Source organism: Brugia malayi (assembly GCF_000002995.4).
Source record: "Brugia malayi strain FR3 genome assembly, contig: Bm_v4_Chr2_contig_001, whole genome shotgun sequence".
NCBI classification, from domain to species: domain Eukaryota; kingdom Metazoa; phylum Nematoda; class Chromadorea; order Rhabditida; family Onchocercidae; genus Brugia; species Brugia malayi.
The window spans coordinates 6,350,101-6,372,491 of NW_025062476.1; the positions used below are offsets into that span (position 1 = coordinate 6,350,101).

At 31.8% G+C, this 22,391-nt stretch overlaps 2 protein-coding genes across 3 annotated transcripts; both read right to left on the reverse strand.

Moving 5' to 3' along the window:
* Positions 1-4,852: 4,852 nt before the first annotated feature.
* Positions 4,853-6,619, reverse strand: Bm3170 (Uncharacterized protein; the record flags this gene model as incomplete). The annotated part of the gene is made up of 3 exons (XM_043078628.1): positions 4,853-4,971; positions 5,286-5,323; positions 6,510-6,619. 3 exons carry the CDS (start codon positions 6,617-6,619, stop codon positions 4,853-4,855), a joined length of 267 nt encoding a protein of 88 aa, XP_042934562.1.
* A 5,705-nt stretch (positions 6,620-12,324) lies between these two features.
* On the reverse strand, positions 12,325-19,747 carry Bma-lin-29 (Uncharacterized protein; the record flags this gene model as incomplete). 2 transcript variants are annotated; one of them, XM_043078629.1, is made up of 8 exons in its annotated part: positions 12,325-12,436; positions 12,541-12,814; positions 13,420-13,559; positions 13,841-13,929; positions 14,529-14,604; positions 14,900-15,060; positions 15,291-15,470; positions 19,742-19,747. In XM_043078629.1, the coding sequence occupies 8 exons, from the start codon at positions 19,745-19,747 to the stop codon at positions 12,325-12,327; spliced, it is 1,038 nt and encodes a 345-aa protein (XP_042934563.1). The 2 variants fall into 2 exon arrangements, with proteins under 2 accessions (XP_042934563.1, XP_001899964.2); XM_001899929.2 differs by lacking the exon at positions 19,742-19,747 and having other exon boundaries at positions 15,291-15,428.
* Positions 19,748-22,391: the final 2,644 nt, after the last annotated feature.

The following is a 22,391-nucleotide window of genomic DNA, read 5'->3' on the forward strand; positions in this document are numbered from 1 at the left end:
TATTAAACCTGGAAAAAGGTAAAAATGCAAAAAAGTAAAATCAAAAAAACTGTCTAAATTTATTACAGTTTCCTATTTGTTAAAATTTTATTGTGCAATTGAATATAATGATTTTTTCAGCAGTTGTGAATCACATTTCGTGCTGCTTTTTGTGGTAGTTGTAAGCATTCGTTTTGGGTTTTTGTGGTAAAACGACAACTATCTGTCATTACTTAATGATAGCTTCAGTCTCAGATAATATAAAATTTGTTAAGATTTTGTTTCTGACGAATTTATTTTTAAAACATTTCTTCACTTTATCTTTTAATCAATTTTCCTAGCTTTATCCAATGAATTTATTCATATCAATAAGTGGAGTTCCTTTTGCAGCTTTTCATTTATTTATTAGTAATATATACTCATTCAATAACTTGAAAATGTTAGAAATAAAAACGTTTTTTTGTTTAAAATTGGTGCAATCTTGAGAAAATGGAAAAAGAAATATTTGCATGGCATGTGAGCGCTAAAGAACTAAAAACAAGTTTTTTTGTGTGTTTGTTTGCATGTTCACTTACTTTACCGAACATGCATAAGCCGTTGTGAAATTCTTTTGGAGAAAGGAAACTGAAGTATCGCCTAGCAAAATGCAAACTTTCACAAACATTAAATCAATAACTTTTCAACACTAACTGTGTGTGTGTATGTATGTATGTGTGTGTTTGTATGCTTTGTTAGTCCAAATCATTGCTAAAATGGAAAATTTTCAGCTATTAACACCTGCGAATATTTTTAAAAAATGAAAATACAGGAAATTATTAGAGAAGTATAAATTAATAATGGAATAAACTCCTTTTCGTTATTCACAGTGAAAATTCAGAACACTTAAGTTATTTTAGACAAAAATTATTTTTCATTAATTCTATACTATGTCTGTTGTGCTGTTGTTGCTGTGTTAAAGCGTCCTAAATAATTAATATGAGCTGTAATCTAATGAAAGCAATGAATAGAAGAATGGAAAGAGAATTTAATTTTGTGTGCTTTTGAAAGAAAGTACGTATGACCTTGAGTCGATTGAGATTAAAATGGTTATGGAACTGGATTAAATTCTACGATAATAAATTTCTATTACAATGAAAAGAATTACAATCCTTGAACTGAATAAGAGCAATTGTTACTAAACAATTACTTTCTGAAAAGTGACAGAAACTGAAGATGTGTTGGATTAAAAACCATTTTAATTTTGTACATTGCATTTTAAAATTGTTCAAAAGTTGTGCCAGACCTTCTATTCTGAAAGATTAACTTAAAGGAATTGTGAGGTTTCGCAACTTCTAAGATTCTATTCATCATCGCTTCAAATATGTTTTTCACAAAAAAGTTTTTCATAAATTTCAATCCTTACCTAAGTTTTATTACTTTAACGGGAAGTTACTATTTCCGAGCTAAATAAGAACAATTCTTAGTAACTTAAAAACAATACGAGGAAAATAAAGTTGTAAATATAATTCGAAAGCAAAGGATGAGTGATTATAGAATCTTGAAGTATCAGCTTGTTCAAACTCTGAAACACCTGGAAGTACTTTTTTCTTTTGTTTCTCTCATATACCTTTAGTTAAGAGCGGATTTGAAGCAGCTGTGTGGAAAAGATCAATATTGGATCATTTTCGATAGATCCGAAATGAGTGGCGGATGGGAAATTGATCGATAGTCAATATAACTCACGCATAGTTCATTTATTCATTTATTTTTCACAGTTTTTCAGCAATTTCTTCAAATCTGAATATCGAATAATTTTCGAACTGAACAACAACATTTTCAGTAACTTAAAAACAATATGAAGAAAGCAAACTTCAAAATATGACTTATTGAATATGAATTGTAAATTAAAAAATTATCAATTTGATATAATATTATTATAAATGCCCTTTTCACAAAAAAAGATTTGAGATTTAACAATGGAAATGACCATTTATATAGTATTATAATTTATTTTCAGTAAAAGTTAAAATCAAGTTAGACTTAGTTACAAACTCTGCAAATGAATTTTACTTCAATACAACTGGAAACAAAACAAAAAATATTGGAGCGAGAAAGTGTTCTAAAGATGAAGAACGATCAAAAATTTTGATAAGTTTAATTCAATAAAACAATTTAGCAGTATACTATATTTCATAAATTACTTTATCAAAATAAATTTAATTGTGGTATGAACTTATAATTTGGTCACCATAATTCAAGGTCACGACTATGTATGTATATTAAAGTTTGATGACGTTATTTTCAAAAAAAAAAAAAAACTCTTTTCTGCCCTTTTTTCAACGTGACAGTCGCTCAAAGCGCAAGTGGAACTACTATTTTTGAAAATGTGAAACCTTTTAGTATATAAACGATGCACTCAAGGGTATCCACAAATGCTCTTAAAATTTACGATTTATTGTTCAAATCTACTATATGACACAAAAAGATGAAATGGGAAAGAGCACAATGGACAGTTATTGAAAATCTTTACTTAACTTGTTAAATCACCAGTCATTTAAAAATAACAGAAACAACGCTTGTGTGATAATTGCGATAATGAAAAGTAAAAAAAAAAGTCCCCAGTTCCTATCACCTTGAAATATTATACATTTTGGTTAACGATAAAATTTACAACGTGGGTAATAGAAATGACGATAAAAATCTAAACTGGTCACTAGATCCCCGCGACTACAACTATGTGATGTGATGGCGGTCTCTTCACCTCTATATTTATTTAATAGCAATATGCGATCAGCGTTACCGGAATTGTGTTCACTGCGTCGAATTTAGTGGTTAACAGCCAGTTTCATTCTTAATGAGAGAAGATTCATTTTTAGAAGTTCGTCCCAGCATAATCATTTCTCAAATAAAAAGCGTACAAATTTCGACTAAGACTAAGGATCCATAGTAATAGAAAAAGATGAATAAAATAAGCTCATTTTAGCTAATGTCCTTAGAATTTACTTAATTTTATATCATGAAGATCGATTATCAGTGAACGAAAACAATACAAAAATGAAAAGAAAGATAGCGTCCCGTTTGGTAACTTTAATTTATTAAAAGGGAACTGAAATAGTTCAGACATATTCAATCATTAGGAAAACTAGAAATATTCAACACAATGATAGTGACTCCACTGAATTCTTCAGAGATTTATAGTAAGAATATTCAATTTCCGGTTCAGTTTTAATTATTTTGGTTATAGTTAAAAGTCCTCAAATATATACCATATCACATCCAAATCTCACTGAGACTATTATTTCAAGCTATATCATTCTTTTCTAAAAAGTAGTTAATAAGAGAGTATAATTTTAAGTTAAAAGAAAGTAGAGAATTTAATTTTAAACTAAAAAGACTACAATAACTACAATAAACTATTAATGCAATTATGCTTTTCACCAAATGAAAAATGAAATCAACGAAAATTCTAGTATAAATTTACGAAATGCTGTTCAAATTATGCAGATTTTTAAGGAGCCCACAGCATCCTAGGTACGTGCTTTCAGTAAATATCAAATCAAATCTTATGTTACCTGAAGCAGTAGCAGTAGTAAGGAGTAACAAGGCCATTTCATTCTTCGATAAATGATTGACAGCAGTGGAATTTCTTCGCTTCATTTAAAAGCAGAAAAATGATGTCTTTTTTGCAGATAGGAAAGCAAAAATCCACTTAGAGCATTCTTTTTTTTCTCATTTTGATCAAAATAAAATAAATCTTTGGAAATTTTTTACTCAGATCTTTAGAAAAAGGTATACTTCAATTCGACAACTCTATTGTTTTTAAGAAATTCCTTTCTAAGAAATTCAAATTACTAATTTTTGTAAACTACCTTATGTAAAAATGTAAAAAAGTGATTTTAACAAATTTAAATGTCATAAAGGAAATATTAGCAATTTTCATAAAATATAGAAATATTAGTAAGAAATATTAGCAATCAGGATTTCAGAAAAAAGAAAAAATGAAATATGAATAATTCTGTTCAAAATCTGGCTTCATCCTATCATGACGAGAACATTAGTAATGAAAACATGGACGATCATAGTAACAAAGATAAATTTAATGACCTTATCTAAAGGTATCGACACAACAAATCATGATACTGAAAAGAAAGGAAAAGAATTCCTATGTAAGATAGCTTCTGTATAGTGTAATAGTAAGTATCTGTCCAACGAAATAATCAAGTGACAGTATGGAATCTGAAAGAAGAAAAAGTGCACAGCAGTCGCTGTCATATGCAAGCAAATATTGTGCGTCGATGGCAATACACCCATAATTCCTTCAGAATAAATTGTCTCATCAATGAAGTACTACTGCCCAACAGTAGTCTATTACAGCGCATTCCACTCTGTTGATCACTATCAGCAAATCAACAAATGTCAATAAAAACCGTTCATAGAATTAGTAGCAAAGATGAGTAAAACTCTATATATTCATTGACCAAATTCAAGGCACCTTAAAAAGGAAGTGTTGGCTTATTAGAGCTTGGTACTATTAGCATCAGCTCGAATAACTACAGCTACAAATCAAGATATATGGAAATATTCAAGTATACATCTCTTCGGTTTCAGAAACAATTTTGCCTAGAAGATTCAATAATCAAGAAAATTTCGCTAAATCACCTTCATATATATTATATTCTGCTTGAATTAGTGACTATCATAAGTCGAAAACTTAACCACTTTACTGCGTAGTTGCTTGAAAAGATTTTAAGACAATTACTTAAATTATCTCTATTCAATTCCGCAGCATAATTGACCGATGAAACTTCAGAACAAATCCAACGGTATTACTTCGTCACCAGTATTACGTCTTTGTCATGGCTTGTTGTAAGTTCAAATCACTGGGAAAAACATTTTACATGCAAATTATTTTTCTTTCTAATTTCTTCTTTTTTGCCCCGCTGTTCACAACACTGGTGTAAAGAAGATCATCATCACCACCAATAGCGCTATTTCTTGCAACAGCTAACGACTCTACAAGATATGACTACAGCAGTATAAAGAAATGATTAAAATACTGCAAAGACAATTGCATATTATGGAAGCAATTTAAACCTAACTACCTAACAACTAATTTAAATATTCCCTTTTTTCACTTATATCCCTCTAAACGTTTTAGTATCATTTTCGCCACTGAGGCATCAAAAATTACCTTTTCCGGAAAATCGAAATTTTATTTGCATCTTAAAATACAAAGATTAAGCAAAACCAGTAATCTTGACTAGTTTTACTACTTATAGATTACTTCATATTTATGTAGTTTCGATAATTCTGATATAACACCATACCTGTTTGACTACTATAAGCAATTTCACGAGCGGACAACCTTTTTTCAAATGCTTTTAAGAACCATATAAATTACATGAGCCTCCTGAAAAGTAATAAATGCTTATATAAACAAAAATTGAAAAACCAATATCTAATGCATTACTGCAATATGCATTACCTTCTTCTTAGGAAATGTACCGAAAAACTAAACCATTATAAACAGCAAAGTGAGAACACTGTCTGAATGTTCAATGTGATGTTGTTTGTCATAATTCCAATTTGCAATTGGATGCCGTCATTTTTCTGAGTGATCGTGTGCCTGATTCAGCAGATTTTCTATGGCCGGACTTATATATTTCATTGATATTTGATATTGTAACCATAGACTAAGGAAGCCGAAAATTTTTTGAAAACAGATTTCTAATGACTAATCTTCAGCCCTATCATTCCTATACTAATTGATTTGAAAGCATGTTATTTGTCTATTGTTCTGCTGTTATTATTTTGGTTTTTAATGAATCTCTACAACAAAATCTCAACATTGAGTTACAAATTTAATGAATATGACGTTTTATATTTTACTGTCTAAGCAGTACTTTCCTGATATACTGGAAAAGTAGCCAAACCATACAAATTAGCAGTAAGACACCCACCTGGAGAAGTGTCCTTGCTGCCTAAACACGTAGCATATGGGAAACCTTAAGGCAACATAAAGACGTAAAATGTCTGTACTTGTCTTTTAACCAGTATATATGAATAATATGATAGCAAGTTTAGAGGAAAAAAGTGAATAAAATAATATGCAAAATCAGATATTAAGAAAAAAAAAGTGAATAAAATAATTCACTTTTATTCACTTCAAATGCAATAGAAGGATACTGTCATGAAATATCGAAACATACCACGAACGTTTGATGATAACGCGATGATGTATGCTCAGTGGAACTGCATTTAAAACAAAGTCCCGATCCTATTATCTCGCCATCTTTTTTCGAACATTTCGGAAACTTATGGTCCGTTTGCCAACAAAAAAAGCAGCACTTGAAATTAGTGGTAATTGAGGTGCGTAAAGTCAAAGTCAAATTGACCAAATCCAAATATTCTCGGAAATAATTATTTACCAACTTATTCCCTTTTTCTGATTGTCTATTCGACGACTTTCACACCTCCTTTATCTTTTAATAAGGAACGTTTCATCTTCATAAGAAATCTTACCAAATACCACGTATTTATTAATCAACTACTTAATATCATCTAGTGCTTGTTCTTCTATAGAATTCAGCTTTGCTAATAAACTGTTGATCGATATTTCCTGAATTTCTTGTTGTAAAACTGAAGAACAATTATTTTGCATTCGAATTATACCGACATTATTAGCCAAGAGGTGCTTCCTAATTCTAGTTTCCAGTAATAGATTTTAAATTCAAGGATGGCCATAGAATGTCAACCTGACACAAACTGATTGCATGGTTAGAATGAAAAAAAAGTTAAACAGGTATTAAGAATACGAAAAACACTATATTAAAGTTTTTTAGCATCTCAAACAAATCATTTTCCACTATGAACAGTGTTGACATTAGGATAATTTTTTGGATAATTTTATCGCAGTCACAAGATGTGGATATTCACAAGATGGTTTCTATTTTATGTAGAACAGATAAAAGTCAATAAGGAAATCACCCCTAAAGGAACTTATCTTACCACACAGTAGATACATATATATATTGAAAACTACTTCAGCGTTCATCCATAACCATAGAAATAATCCGTCTCACTAGTTTTTCGACAGCTGGTTGTCTTTTCATAGTGACGAACTGTTCGCATCACTTTTTCCTAATCTATCGTTGTGATTAATGATTTGGTATTTTCGATAAAAAATCCTTCAATATAGAATGAGCTACATGTAAATATATTTATATCACAAGTGGCCCGAACAAATTCACAGTATTTCACATTAAGATGTACAGTATTGCGAATTTGACTATTCATTTTTTAACGCTAAATGATTTCTTCGATGACGCGCTAACAGAGGGCGAAACTGTGATTAATATCAAGTTAACATACGAATATAACGCGTGATGTGACGTTATTGGGTCTCACCTTCTTTTTTGGCAGGTTAACATTATCAGTCCCTCCTTATTACTACCTAGCTTCCCACGTCCTTCTAGACTCCTAAGTGGTTACCTTCCCGAGATATCAATCTCTCCCGTCTCATGGCATCATCGGCACAGAACTGTAGATTTAACTGATGGCGTCATGAAAATAGTTGTCCTAGCACTGACCATTGAGTTTGAAATTAGATTGGATTTTGTCAATTTGTTGACTTAATATCTTCTTTTTTTTTATAGTTTCTTTTAAAGTATTTCTAATATCCATGCTCTATTTGTAGTCTTTTATCATACTGTATGAAACATTTTTACTTAAAGCTTTAAATGAGTGTGGAAATGTTTGGCATTGTATGTGAAAAGATAATTTCTAGAAAGGACGGAAACTTTAATGAATTCTGAATTACGGAAAAATAAAATTTCTATCGGTCACTTCTCGATATCTTGTTTTTACCTTTATACTTTTTCTTTTTATACTCCTTCTGCCAGTATCAATTCTTTTTTATGCTTATTCAAATTCCCATCAGTCATCGCCAGGGCTAGGAAGAAATATCGTTGCCAGAATTTTCCCAAGCTTTAGCTGAGTGGAATTTGTTCCAAGTTCCAATCTAATCAGATCAACGCTTTCATCAGTAAGAAGAGTTGCTTGTGATTGCAAAGATATCAATTTACGCTTGGTGAGATGCTCAACAGCGTTCATAGTTCATATATTCAAATCATGATTAGCCTTCTTTACAGCCGTTGACACGGCAACGTAGGCCGTAGAAGGTGCCATCAACTTCAGTCTTAGACTTTAAATTTATCATTACAGTCAACCAACAGCGATAAAATCTATTAGAAGTAGCGTTTTCTAGTGTTAGAGAAGAAGAATGGTTTTTGATTCTCACTGTAATTGTTTACAGAGATATGCCGAAATATTAATGGATTCATATTATTTATACAGATTCAATTAGATTTATCAAAGACACACATAAACTACATGAATTTATCAAATTGCCCAATCAAAATGACTGACTTCTCTTTACTTTAGTTTAAATTTACAGAACTGAACTAAAAGATGGTTACTCATTATGGCACTAGTAAATTAAATGTATATCTACAAATTAAGCAGATTTATTTCTGATTTTTCTTAACCCAAATAAACAATTCACTTTTTTCTTCTATCAGATTTCTTTTGTTCTTCTTTTTTAATGAAACTGATCTTTAAGTTACTGATCTGAGCATCAGATTACGAAAAAACAATTTCAGATTCATTGTAATGTGCACAAAAACAAATCATAACATGTATTTAATATTTAATGTTCACGGTATACTTGCAATTTGTCAAGTCAATTGTTCAATATCAGTGAACACAAACAGATTTTTCTTTCATGAAAATAAAGATGAAAAAAATTGAGGGAACAAGAAAAAAAAACATGAGGAAAGGCCGGATTGGTGAAGCTTTAATACACATGAACTGTATTTCATACATAATACACTTCTCAATCAGAGGATTAGAGTAGTATATCTCCTCCTGCACGTGCCATCTTTTTTACATAGTTATTATGATCAAAGAGTTTCCTGAATTCTTCTCTTCGGATTACTATTTGGACGAAAAGAAGTTATCTGCAAGTCTTTTATTTGAAATCACTGTTCCCCCCCAACATTTTTTAAACACTGAAGGAAACAATTATTTCACAGCCATAAGATTTTACGCTAACTAATACGCAATATTTATACAACAACCCTTTATTTATTAAAAACCATCTTTGTAACAGAATCCTTGAAACTCGATTTTTGGACCATACGCTATAATTTCAGTATTGTGAAAGCTCACATAACTAGATGGTATTAGCATTCAATTTCTTTAATCGATAAATCATATGCGATTTTCGTGATTATAGGTACAGAGCTTTAAGCTAGCAATAGTTGGACCTGATCTAGTACTATATAGATATCTTAAGTTTATATTTAATCATTCTGTTAGCAAAAAGGAACGATTGCTATCTTCATGACAAAAATTCTCTCTAGCTAAACAGGATTAAGTGGTTTATGAATTGGCGGTGCAGATGAGGATAAGAACAACGGATACACTACAAGACTTTAACAGATTCAAAAACAAGAACAAAAATTTAGATGTTTTAAAAACCATTTCAGTAATTTGATGAAGATTTACAAACAAAAGGAGATGCGCTTTGAATGCGATAATGCAAAGCAGTATTTGTTGTAATTATACACTGATTTATACTGACCGCGCAATTCGAAGTGAGTGTTGTTTTTATCTCTTGGAGGTATATGCATGAGTAGCCTAGCTGCTGAACCTATGCCTTTCCATTTCGTCACCTCAATTTTGCAACCGGTTTGAAATTCATCATTTTTATCGTATTTTTTAGAGAATGTTTGGTACGAAATCTACAAAATCTGTCAATAATCTGTCACAGTAATGCTATATTTCAAAAAGTAATGATTTTCAAGACATTTAAAACACAGAATTGTGCCACGTATGTCAGTCAAAGGTGAATTGAACTGAACGTTATTGACTCGATAAGGTCGTACCGTACTACGTTATACTCTAATGAAAGCGTTAAGAACAGTTCAGGTGGCCTAAAGTTTTCAATTTAGTATCAGATAGAAACATCTCAATTTTTCAGGATTTCAAAAATGAGTGAGAACAATAGGCTACTCATATGAACAACACACAACAACAAAAAAAAAAAAATGATTATCGACAATACAATGACAGTTCAGGAGGCTTAAAGCCCAACTTTGAAATTCAATTTTAAATTAAAAACACATATATTAATGAAAAAGCTTCTTTCCTTTCATACAACCCGTCTTCGTCAATAATATGTGCCTAGAGTAGAGAAGAAGTCAGGAAAATACTCTTGTACACGCACAGTTTCAAGCTAAACACACATGCACACAAAGCAACAAAAACAACAACCCAAGTAATGAAATCTAACTGCTTAATTCAGACTTTTTCCAAAAAATAAAAAAAAAAATACCATTGCCTGGAAAAAAACAAAACCCGTACGGGAGAGCAAACAAATTGTGTGCTGCAAAAGATCTGAGCTTTTCTTTGTTTGTAATGAAAATTCTGGAAGCATACTGCTACAAATTTAACAAATTATAATTTGAAATCTTTTCGATTACCAGTATTTCATGATCAGTCATATCACTTCCTGCTACATCAAGTCAGAGAAATTTGGACATAAACTATTGGTTCCAGTTAGACTTATAATTTTTGTGATAAACCGATTTTGACATACCGAAATTTGTGTTTTCGAAATATTTCTAAATTAAGCAAACTCACTTAACTATTTCTGCCTTAAATAATCACTTGCAAACATTAGTGTGCAAATGTTAACTGAAGATCAGAATTTAAAATTGGAATTCGATAGAAGTCCAACTTTCGATCTGAGTTGCAGAATGGATAAATTTTATTTCTCCATGACAGAGAATTCATTACTCTATTCAGTTTTGTTTTTCATCTAATCTATACCCAAATGCTTCCAGAACTTTTCAAAACAGCAAAGTGTATCTCGAGCCATCCGTATACCCGACCACTTGATTCTGAAGTACATCTCTACTGCTTTAGTGGATCTAAGGAACGCAAACGTGTGTAGAACAATAGTATCGAGATGATGTAATAAAAAAATTAAACTATGCATTTAAAGTTATAAATTATACAGAGATGGAAAATGCAACAGAAATTAAAAAGTAGTAAGGATGGCATAGGAAGGGAGCAGTTTTCTGCATGGTATTTTTTAGGATTAGTTAAGAGCCAACAAAATAAGGTGACATTTAATGATCTGGGCATACAACAAAAAATTGATATAAATTAAAACAGAACTAAGTCCCTCCGGGCTTTACAAACATTTTGCGTTAGGACAAAACTTCTAATTCAAATATTTTTACAAAGTCGAAAAATCGAAAGTATGGTCCAGGTCGGAAAGAGTTTTATTGAGGATGATTGTACAGACAGATAATTGGACTTAAGTAGAGTGATAATGCTGTCTTAGTTTGAATAACTACAAGGAGAAATAGAAAGACATTGGTCGCTGGACGATTACTTTTAAAATGGAAATTACTCATTTTAAAAAGACTCGGATTCTTTCAAAGAAGAGAGCAATTAGAAAGTTTTTCATCGGCACAAAATAATATAAAGACAATGATTTTAATGGAAATAAAGCGTCTTCCTCGAGCTTACTCCTTTTCAACACATACACTCATATTCATTAAGCAAGAAATGAGAGAGAAAAAAGTCTAACTTAGTTTATTAGAACCAAAAACTATAGCTGCAACCTCTTTCATTGTTTGTAGAAATCGAATACCAATTATAGTAAATAATATGATTTCTATCGAGATTTCCATCAACCTGGCAGAAGATTCTCTAACAAATCTTTCGTCATTAGTAACAGTTTTTTTTTTTTTTTCGGTGCTTCCAAATCATTCCTTTGACAATTCAGTCATTAACGAATCACATAAACTGGCCTTAAAGAAGCAAACCGTCAATTCATCCTAGGTAACAATGACCATCTACCAAACGTCTAAATCACGTCTAAAAAGAGATTAAGATAACTAAATACAATCACACCTCAGAGAGGTCCAAATGTGGAAGTAGTAGCTTTAATTAAGCTACTTCCAGTGAAAATTTGTTTCTCTTGAAATTCACAATATTTTATCTCAACTTTAAACTTTGATATATTGAAAATCGACTACAGGTGGATGGAATTATCCAGCTGTTATAACGATGAACCTTACAACCTTTCATTCTTACAAAATTTACTTGAAGAATGCGCAAAGCAAGTCATTATTCTTTGAGGAATGTTTTTCGTCTACACACAAAAGTTGTAGTAGGAGGAGGAGTAGTAGTAATAGTAGCAGTAGTAGTGATAGTAGTAGTGGTAACTAAAGAGGATGGCATACTGGTGATGGTCGTTCCTAATTTAAAACCCGCGCAATGAACTTTTTTCTACTTGTAATTGAGCATCGTATTCTGGAACTGCTGGTCCTGAACAGCGGATGTTGAGGATGTTTGCTGCGTGTAGCATTGGATTTTCTCCAGCGGTGTTATCATATTGAAACTGAAAACAAGTAAACAGAAGTTAGGCTGTTGATAATTCACAAGTTTGTACAATCTTTCAAAATTAGTATTTCTCTACTTTTGATAATGTAAGTCATAGCTAACCCTGCCGGCCTAGGTGCTTCTGACTTGAATGCCGTGTTGTCGAAAGGGAAATAGGATCTGTTTGTGCTTAATGTCCTGCCAAAAGCAGCCATGTTGAGACGAAACGCGGAGGGGTCGTTGACCATCATCTGATTTGCAGTGGCTGTTGAAGCAGCAGCACTTGGATAGCTACATGCTGCTGCCGCTGCACTAGTCACAGAACTGGTCGCAACTACTGCGGCCGACTGATTGGCGGCCGAAAGCACCGAAGCTGGTATTCCTGCATTGAAATGACCTGCAATTAAAGTCTCATCTTCTAAAAATTTGTAAGCTTGACTTTTTATAAACAAAATTTGTTGGTATTTGAAAAATTAAGATTAAAAAAAAATTCTAATTTATATAAAAATTTCTAATGAATCTTCTCTGTAATCGTAGTGAAAGTGTCTTTAACGACTGTTCTTTTCTTATATTACATATAAGAAAGAGAATGAACTAACTTTTGAGTGTTTCTATGGGTCAAATTAAAATTAAACTAAGCTTATGAAACATTTTTAGTTTAAATGAATATGCAAGACAATTTCTAGAAAGGATGGAAACTTCGATTAATTCTCAATTAGCTAAGACAAAATGTCAAAATGAAACTCTAAAAATAATATATATATATATATATATATATATATATAACGGTGTTACGAAATACCATTGGAATTTTTTGGAATTCTCGACAAAACATCAATTACCAATAGTAAAACATGCTAAGTAAAATGTTTTTAATATTCTCTTCGCACTTGTTTAAAAAATGAAAATCGCCTGAAATTTATCCCAGCCATTACAATCATTCATTTAATAATTATTCATGATCTTCGAGACTTTTAATAAAAAAAAGATAAAGAAACAAACTAAAGTCTATCTGTGGTTGTGTCACGGAAGCCAGATCCGAAATGCCATGTGCTGCAGCTGCCATCGTAGGCGCTGATGTTGCTGCAACTGCTTCATTTCTCCATGCATTCAAACCTTCCAAGCCTTCCATAAAATTGCTTCTGTAACGGCTGTGAAATAGAGCTTTCAAGATTGCCAAAAATGAGGAATCTTGATATGTTCTTAAAAAGCTAACCGTGAATTATGGTACCGAATTAAGTACTATTCATCATGCACTTGAAATAAGAACAGCATGTCATGTTGGTCAGTCATAAAGTAGGACAAATCATATTTAAATCTGCCGGATAAAACCACTACTCAATAAAACGTTGCTTTTTGAAACGTGTGCATTTACACTATTGTATTCAGCAAAAAAATCAGAATGAAGGCAAAAAAAGCATACATGTTTCTCCTGTCAGCATGCTTGGTCATATGTTTTGCAAGATAGGTTTGCTGCGTGTAGGATTTACCGCAATATGGGCAGATGTGTACCTGAAATGTTTTATGAATTCAGAATAGTTGAAATGACGTATGTTATGCGAAAAAAATGCTTTCGTAATTTTTTATTTTCTTTCCGACAAATAAAGAAGACGTTATTAGTTACCACACCTATAGTTACAAATTAACTTCATTTATGCATTCTAAAGAGAAACAAAAAAAGATAAGAAAAGATAATGAAGACAGTAAAGACAAAAAAAATTTTTGAAAATTTGAGTTAACGGTAGCATCTTTGCCTCTCTTTCAACAAAAAATGAAATTTAATAATTGCTGCTAAGAAATAATCCAATACATTCTTTAATAATAATTGGTGGCAAATAAAATGTTACCGATTCTAAAACGTGATTTGTTGGAACAATTTCCCCCTCTACGTCCTCTCAAGGAGGGTTGAATTCAGGAAGCAATCAGAAAAGGGTAGAAGTGGAAGTAGAAGATTCTAAACTGTTGAGTGAGAAATTCCTAACAGTTACAAACCGGATTTGGATAATAACCGGTGGATCAAGACATTTATTTATTCGTCAAAGAAAACGATCCATTTCTGTTATGGTTTTCTTTGAAAAAATAACACTTTATAACTGACCCATGTAAAATACCTTTAAGTGCTTCGATTCCTTGTGCTTCGGTATATGTTCCAACAGTGCCTGTTCATCCGTGAAGCATTTGTAACAGCTGAAAAGTATTTCACCTATACTTCCTTCGACTATCATCACTTTATCCTTCTTTGTTTGATTGTCGAAACACGTTGGAATTAATTTGTAAGCTTTAACCAAGTTCAGTCATGTTTAAGTATAGCAATTCTTATTACAGTTATTAATTATTGGCAGCTAAAGATTGAAAACGGCTTTGAATCAGTGAACTAATTGTAGATGTTATGATCAATAGACTACTTTAGACTCCAATTAGCTGTGGGAATGATTCACTTGATTACGAATATTTAAAAGTATCTTATTTTCGAGAAAAGTACCTATTGCATTTAAATGGTTTGTCGGACTGATGACATCTTGAATGTGACTGCAAATTTGATAGCTGACTAAATGCCTTTTCGCAGCCTTGAAATTTGCATTTGTAGGGTTTTTCACCAGTATGCGTTCTGATGTGTTGTTGCAAATGTGATAGTTGTGTGAACTGAATTTTGTAAGTTAAAATATATGAAAATAGCTCATCTGAATTATTTTCAGAAATTTGTAAGCGAAATGCTCATCCGAATTATTTGTCATACCTCCCCATCTCCAGCATTCATATTTTTCTACCTTCTTGCACTATATTTTTGCCTTCTCACAATTCTTCGAAAGGAATTTTAACGAAAAGTAAAACTGAATTATGCAGAATAGCAGAGGATAGAAAAAGACTCGAACCTTTTTACCGCAATACTGACAGGGTCCAAAGGGCTTTATACCAAGATGTATCCTCATGTGCTGCGACAGGTACGAGCTATTCGCGAAAGATTTGATGCAGTGCGTACATTTGTATGGCTTCGCTTCTCTCATGTGCATTTGACTGTGTACCTGGTGCACTTCCGGTTTGGTATCGAAACCCTGAAACAGACCGTTTCCTATCCTTATAACATTACCGTGATAGGTGTCATGATGACGGGTATCACATAATCATGATTGACCTATTAATGAGAAGTAAACACAACTAAATCAAGTTTAATAATAAAACTTAAAGAGAATGTAAACTTATCCTTATTTTTGGTATGTTTAATGTAAAACTACTGATTGTGAGTATGCTATATTAAAATCTTTACAAAAATTAAACAGACAAGGGTGTCCTTATATTAATAAAATGTAATTATTTCAAGTATTTCCACTTAAAAAATTCGGATGAGCAAGATTTATAAAAAAGTTATATATTACGTATAAACAATCGAGTTCTGAGGATTATAGCTATTCATAATTAATTTCAAGTTAGTAGAAACTGAGTAAAATATGATAAATTTATCTTCTCATATTTCAATATTTGATACAATCTTCTGGCAGAACTAAATTAGTAATAACAGAAACCACATCCAAGGTATGTTTTGCTCTCAAAGATATTACTTTTAAAATGAAATGCTCTAAAAGTTATATACAAAAAAACGTGACTTTACGCAAATCACTCAGAAGCTTTCACATATAAGCTAATAATCATTTAATTAAAGGTGGAGAAGCACGAAGGAAACATAACTTTTGTTAAAAGAAAATTTATGAATGAAAGTCGAAAATCTTAACACTAACAATTTTTGGCAATTTCCAAAAATATGGTGAATAATTAGTGGAAATTCAAAAAATAAGTCTGACATTGAAGTAATCTTAAAAAAGAAATTTATGTCTTGTTTTACTACTTCAATTTTTATTCTGTTTTCTCTCTTCCAATAGCATTGCTTGTCAGTTAACGTTCTGTGATACTCACTTTAAATAGAAAACTTTGGGATTTTGAGATTTAAATAAAAAACTTTAAATAGAAAATGATGTTCGAATTTCGCTGCGACAACTGTTTGAAATAATTATGAATGAATAATTTTAAATTAATAAATTAATATAAAGGCAATCAAAGAAAACATTTAATACCAGAATTATTTATGCTTGTGATGACAGAAGAGTCAAAAGACAATGTATGACTATTTTCAGGGGTTTTCTTTTTTCTGATTAACTAATTTCTACTATTATTTAAAGTTTAAATTAATATCAATGTCCATTTCATTTGCACTGAACGCAGACTCAAATGGTTATCACCATGAAATGAAGACGTGTTTTCCTCGGATCATTAATCACATCTTTAAATTCGCAGCTTATTTGATAAAGTCGATAATCTTTTAAGTTTAGTTGCTTATGAGAATAATTTCCACAAATGTTGAAGTCTCGTGGTTGATCCCTTATGATATTATAATGATCTTGGAATAATTTGATCATGATGACTAAATACTGCATCTAAACGCGAAACTAAAAGTCTCAATTCAGGATGGTATGTTCTCAGAAAAGAAAAATAATTATGAAAAATAATACTTCACAGCTATTTGAAACAACGGAATTAAAAATAAATTAAAAAACAAAGTTTTTTCCAAGTTCACTTTCTAAGTTTTAATTTCATCTGCTAGGGAAACATTGGAATTGTTTTGGGATCTTAGCTTAGGCTTGGCAAGCAAGAAAAATTGTTTGTATCAAGAAGGTCACTAAATTATGTTTTGCCGGTATCGTTTATCGTTTTCATCCTGTTAAGCAAGAAAGCAAAAACTTTAATGAAGTTGTAGGCGATATTAATTCAGGTTTTTAATGATGTATTGTAAAGGTTACTTCTTTCGGAGAGACAGTCGGCTGGAAACAGTACAATTGATATGATTATATGTGATGTTATATAGAAGGACGAAATCGTGCAATAGCCGACAGAAAGCCATAATTTCCTCTCTTAGAAAAAAGTTTTATAACGACCAAATAAAGACATCTCTTCCTGCATTGTCAATATTTTACCCTTTCCCTGAGCAATAATATTACTAGCACTATTAACGTTCTATAATTATCTTTTACTCATTTAAAAATTTAAATAACTGCTAGAAACCATAGCTGCGTAGTAATCTTATTCCTCTGCTTTCCTATTTCATATGTGGATTGTCAAGATCAGAAACTGGTGCTTTTTTTATATCGCAATGCATTCTTCTTTCAATAGAGATATGTTTCATTGATAACATATATCATCATTTCAGTACTTCGATTGATATTTCTTTTATTTATTCTAATGTTTGGCTGACATATAACTCATCTTTTAGAAAAATTCAGGTGGTTATTTTCTAGCAATGCCAACTTTTGTTATAAATTTTTTGAATTTCGTTGCGTTATTAAATGCTCAGTATAAATTCTTCCTTCAGATTAAATTAAAACATTGGAGATAGCTAGAAATGCAATTTTTGCTAGAAATTAAGAGAAGACAATAATGATAAGACTGGATTCATTTTTTATTTTTGCACAAAATTAAATGAAGAGTAAAGGCTTATCGAGAAAAAGAAGATCATCACCCATTTTTATTCGTAAACTACCAGCCAGTTTTTCCTGGTAATTCCAATTAATTGATGTAGGGATGAAATACATGTTGATTTAATTCATATAGTTCAATGTTCTTGTCTTCGCATTACTGTGTCCCAGAATTTGCCAGCCGTGAAAGCAACATAAAGCAATTTTTGATCAACCAAAAACGATAAAAAGATAAAATAGGAAAAAGATATAATAGATGTCAGAGTTCGCAATGAAAGTTCTTCTAAATAGTACCTTAAGTATTTCCTGGTGACACTGGTAAGCCTATCAAAGCATTAATGACATAGCAAATAAGGCTTCGTTACTCGCTTATTATTGGATAGCTTAAGTGTAAAAGTTCATTTATGTTTTTTTATCTTCAACACTTAAAATTTCATGGATTCAATGGCAACAATTAACTGCGCCAAAGATAACTTGCATAAATGATTTGTATTGATCAGCCAAAATATTATTCATGAATGGAAAGACAATTCTGAACTTAGCATCGGTTGACATCCGCTTGTCCCAGGTCTGTTGTGTTTTTTCTTAACCCTCTCTCACATCATAGTATTTCTCTTTTGTCGCTTCTCAAAGCGTATATTTCACAGTTCTCAGCAATACCTTTCGCTGTTCTATTGGAATTGATTCTCTCTCTCCCTTAAGAGTATTGCAAGTGAAATTACCTCAAAACTTCAACAAACCAATCAATACTTCCCCATTCCACAACTATAGTACAATACTTTGTATACGTGATATCTCATCGTCAGGTTTGACGCCCTGAATATGGCCCATCCCTCTCCCAAGGCTGCACTCATCCAACATGTACGTCGTTTATATGTGTGTGTGTATGTATGCATGTATGTATGTATGTATGTATGCATGTATGTATGTATGTATGTATGCATGTATGTATGTATGTATGTATGTATGTATGTATGTATGTATGTATGCATGTATGTATGTATGTATGTATGTATGCATGTATGTATGTATGTATGTATGCATGTATGTATGTATGTATGTATGCATGTATGTAAGTGTGTGTTTTCGTTCATTTCGTTGCTTCTTTAATTTTCTGATGAATAGGAGTTATACTAATTAAGATAATACACAAACACATACATGCATACATACGTAGGCACATATATACACAATACAAAGACTTGTTTCACGGTATCGTAGGAACCAATCACAACGTGCTTCGAGAATGAAAGGAGGCGGACCTGTTCTTGGCAAGGGAAAGATGTTTGATTGTGTAGGTCGGGAATTGAGGAATGGGATTCCTAATAGTTCTAATGATGTGAGATAGCCCGGGAAGGAAACGGTATAGTGTGGGCTGGGTTTGAGTATCCGGAATGAAAAGATTGAAATCTGAATATCAGATCACTTAATATGATGCCTTACTTCACCGCTTCTTTCCCCGCTCCGTTTTATTCTTCAGAGAAGTAAACAGCTTTTCTGTTCAATTATCTTCAGTCATTTAATAATAATAAATTCAATTCCACTCCTTTTGTTAAAGCAAACGAAAAATAAGACTATCTCGAAATTTAAGCTTAGCTTATGGGGCAGGGCCACTATTTTACGGACACTGATTCTATATGACAGTGAAAAAATGAAGCTTTTCAAATCTCATAAGTAACTCGGTCGCTGAATAGAGAAATGAATACTCTTCACTGACAAATAAACATCTGTTACTCTAACAGATGTTTACAATTTTCGCATGGTGATTATCAAAGATTCGATAGGAAGTGATGAACAGGAAAGCTGAAAAAAGTCTAATCATCAGAAGTAAAAATGCGCAAGAGGATCATATGAAAGACTACCTGCATCCTGTCTCAGTTTAATACCATACTCGTAGTATAGATAATCGCACAAATGCGTTTTCCAAAACTTGCATTGTATTTGATATCTGAATAAAACGAGAGATATGTAAAAATCTGTCGTATCATTGAAAGTTGTTTTCGGCGATTAAGAAGAGTTCAGTGAAGATTGTGCTAACTGATTTTTGAATAAAGGACTAATGAAGAAATGTTTCTGAGACGTTCCTTTCCTGAAATCCTACATGTGAACTTATTTGCTTAATGAATAGGACAAGAACAGATGATTATTGTGCAGCCGTATACGGTACAAAATGTTACGTTTTTTTTTTTTTAACTCATGAAGATGGATAACAATCTGTATTTTTCCAGTACAATTCTCATAAAATTCCAATAACTGGAAAACAGCAATCGGTTCAGAGTTTACTCACTTCTTAAATTAAGGAAGAAAGCCCGAAGAAAACATATTATCCTGTTTAATGGAGTTTAAACTATAAGTGCAATTTGGATGAAATGAAAAGGACGAAAATTCAGTTTACTTAGTTAGCTTAGATAGTCCCTCAGCAATAAGATTTATTCCTATTATAATATATGATAATTACAGACCCCTTGAGGTAATTAAAAAACAGGATATGGTCATAAAAATATATTCAAAAATGTCAGGAAAATAAATATAGAAAAATAACCTTGTTGTTTAGCTGTTATATTGTATTTCATCCTAACAGTCTCAGAAAAAAATTAATTAAAAGAACTTAGGACCTCTTTTCAAGAAGTAGTTTAACAAACAAGCGATCAGAGCATCCATTTCGAAAGAGTTCAGCTTGTAGCATTCAGCGGAATAGATCATTTTGAACTTTTAATCTTTTCTTAAACATATAAAATTTTGCTGTTTCTCAAACGTCATGTGATAAATCTACGACTATTGTATTTCATCCTTTTTTTCCATCAAATAGAATTTACCAAATCCGAAACGAATTAAAAATATAAGTAATGATTAACATTCACCTTCCTTTAGTTTGAAATTATTTACCGAATTTCGCTGTTCAAAAAATGAACGAGTGGATAAAAACTCTTCAGAAATCAGCAGTACTTTTATTTCTATCTTCTTGATTGTTTGCTGATTTCGATTTCATACTTATGAAACAACCCTCAAGAAAGATGACCTAGAGAGTTTAGTAACACAGAGGAGGCGTACTGTTTAAGGTTACTTATAGATGTTATAAATACAACATACATTCAAAAAATCTCAACAAGATCAAAGATAAATATGAATACGCTTCACATAGACAAAACATCCTTTGGAAAGGAAGAAAATCAACATGTGCAACGAAAATTCCAACAAATTTTTCCTTAATTCCCCAGTTTATTAATACACTCTCAAATCGATCAATTTTATTCCTTATCCAGTTTTCAGTACTTTTAATTACTAGTGACCGCTGTCAAAAACCGTCTACTCAAACATGGATGGATTCAGAAAGGAAATAGATACAAAAAGGTATACATTTACAATATGGTATTTCAAATTTTCACTTTCAAAATGCAACACTTTTAAAGTCGGTTTGGTGGTTTCTTTATCCGTTGAATATTTTACTCTGCTTAGCCATCATTTCCCGATAAATTTTCTTTGATCCTTCGAAACAATTCAAGACTTAATATTTTATAACACTAAATAAACCAAACCCGTTACTTTTCTCATTATTACTTTCAGAATGACACAGGCATAGAAGCGATGCTTATTGCCGAAAACTAATATATTTTACGCTTGAAATGGAGACATCCTATATTTTTAAAAAATAGAAAATTTTAACTAATGTACTATTTGAAGAGCATGTCTTTAGGAGTATTTCCACCACACCTCAACTGAACACTGTTCAAAATCTTGACTTTCTGCTAATGACATTAATGGAACGTAATTGGCGAGAAGAGTCAAGATTTTCAATACTTCTCTACAGAGGAAAAGAAATTGAGAAACGAAAAAATTCTTAAAATAAATCTAAAAATTTGGAGAAAACTGCAGCCTCTGAGTAATCTTCATGTTTATTATTTGAATAATGTGAAAAAGCGTGAGAAAATTGTTGATAGTGTAGAATAGAATGAGTGATGAGAGGAAGTGAGAATATGAAGAAGCGTGGAGCGGCCAGAAGGGTATTTCCCAAACAGTGAACGTAACTCATGCTTCCCGTCGTTTTTTCCTCTGGAAAAATGCTATGGCATTTTAGCTACCTGTCCGGGCGGGCATCCCGATAAAGTTCGCAGAAAACTAGATAATCTCAGATGTAGTAGGTATATTGGGACACTGGATGCTCCAAAGCTTCAGACAGACATTTGTACATAACACCTACATGCACATACATCTACACATATATAATATATGACAATTGGAGAGAGAAAGAGGAGAGGGTGTGTGTTTTGCTTGTATCCCATCTCTACACAATGAGATAAAGTGTTTGAACGATGAAGGCAGAAAATGCCCTTCAAAAAGTTTCTTAAAGAGAGATGGATGGTTGTGCAGAAGTGCATTGCCGTATCTTTCAGAGTATAAATAGACATAAGCGCATTTAGGCAGGTACCATCATTATTGCAAGCTATTTTTTCCTCTCTTCAACTATTGCAGTGAAATATGTAAAGTACTTTTCATCTCCAATTATGCTACTTT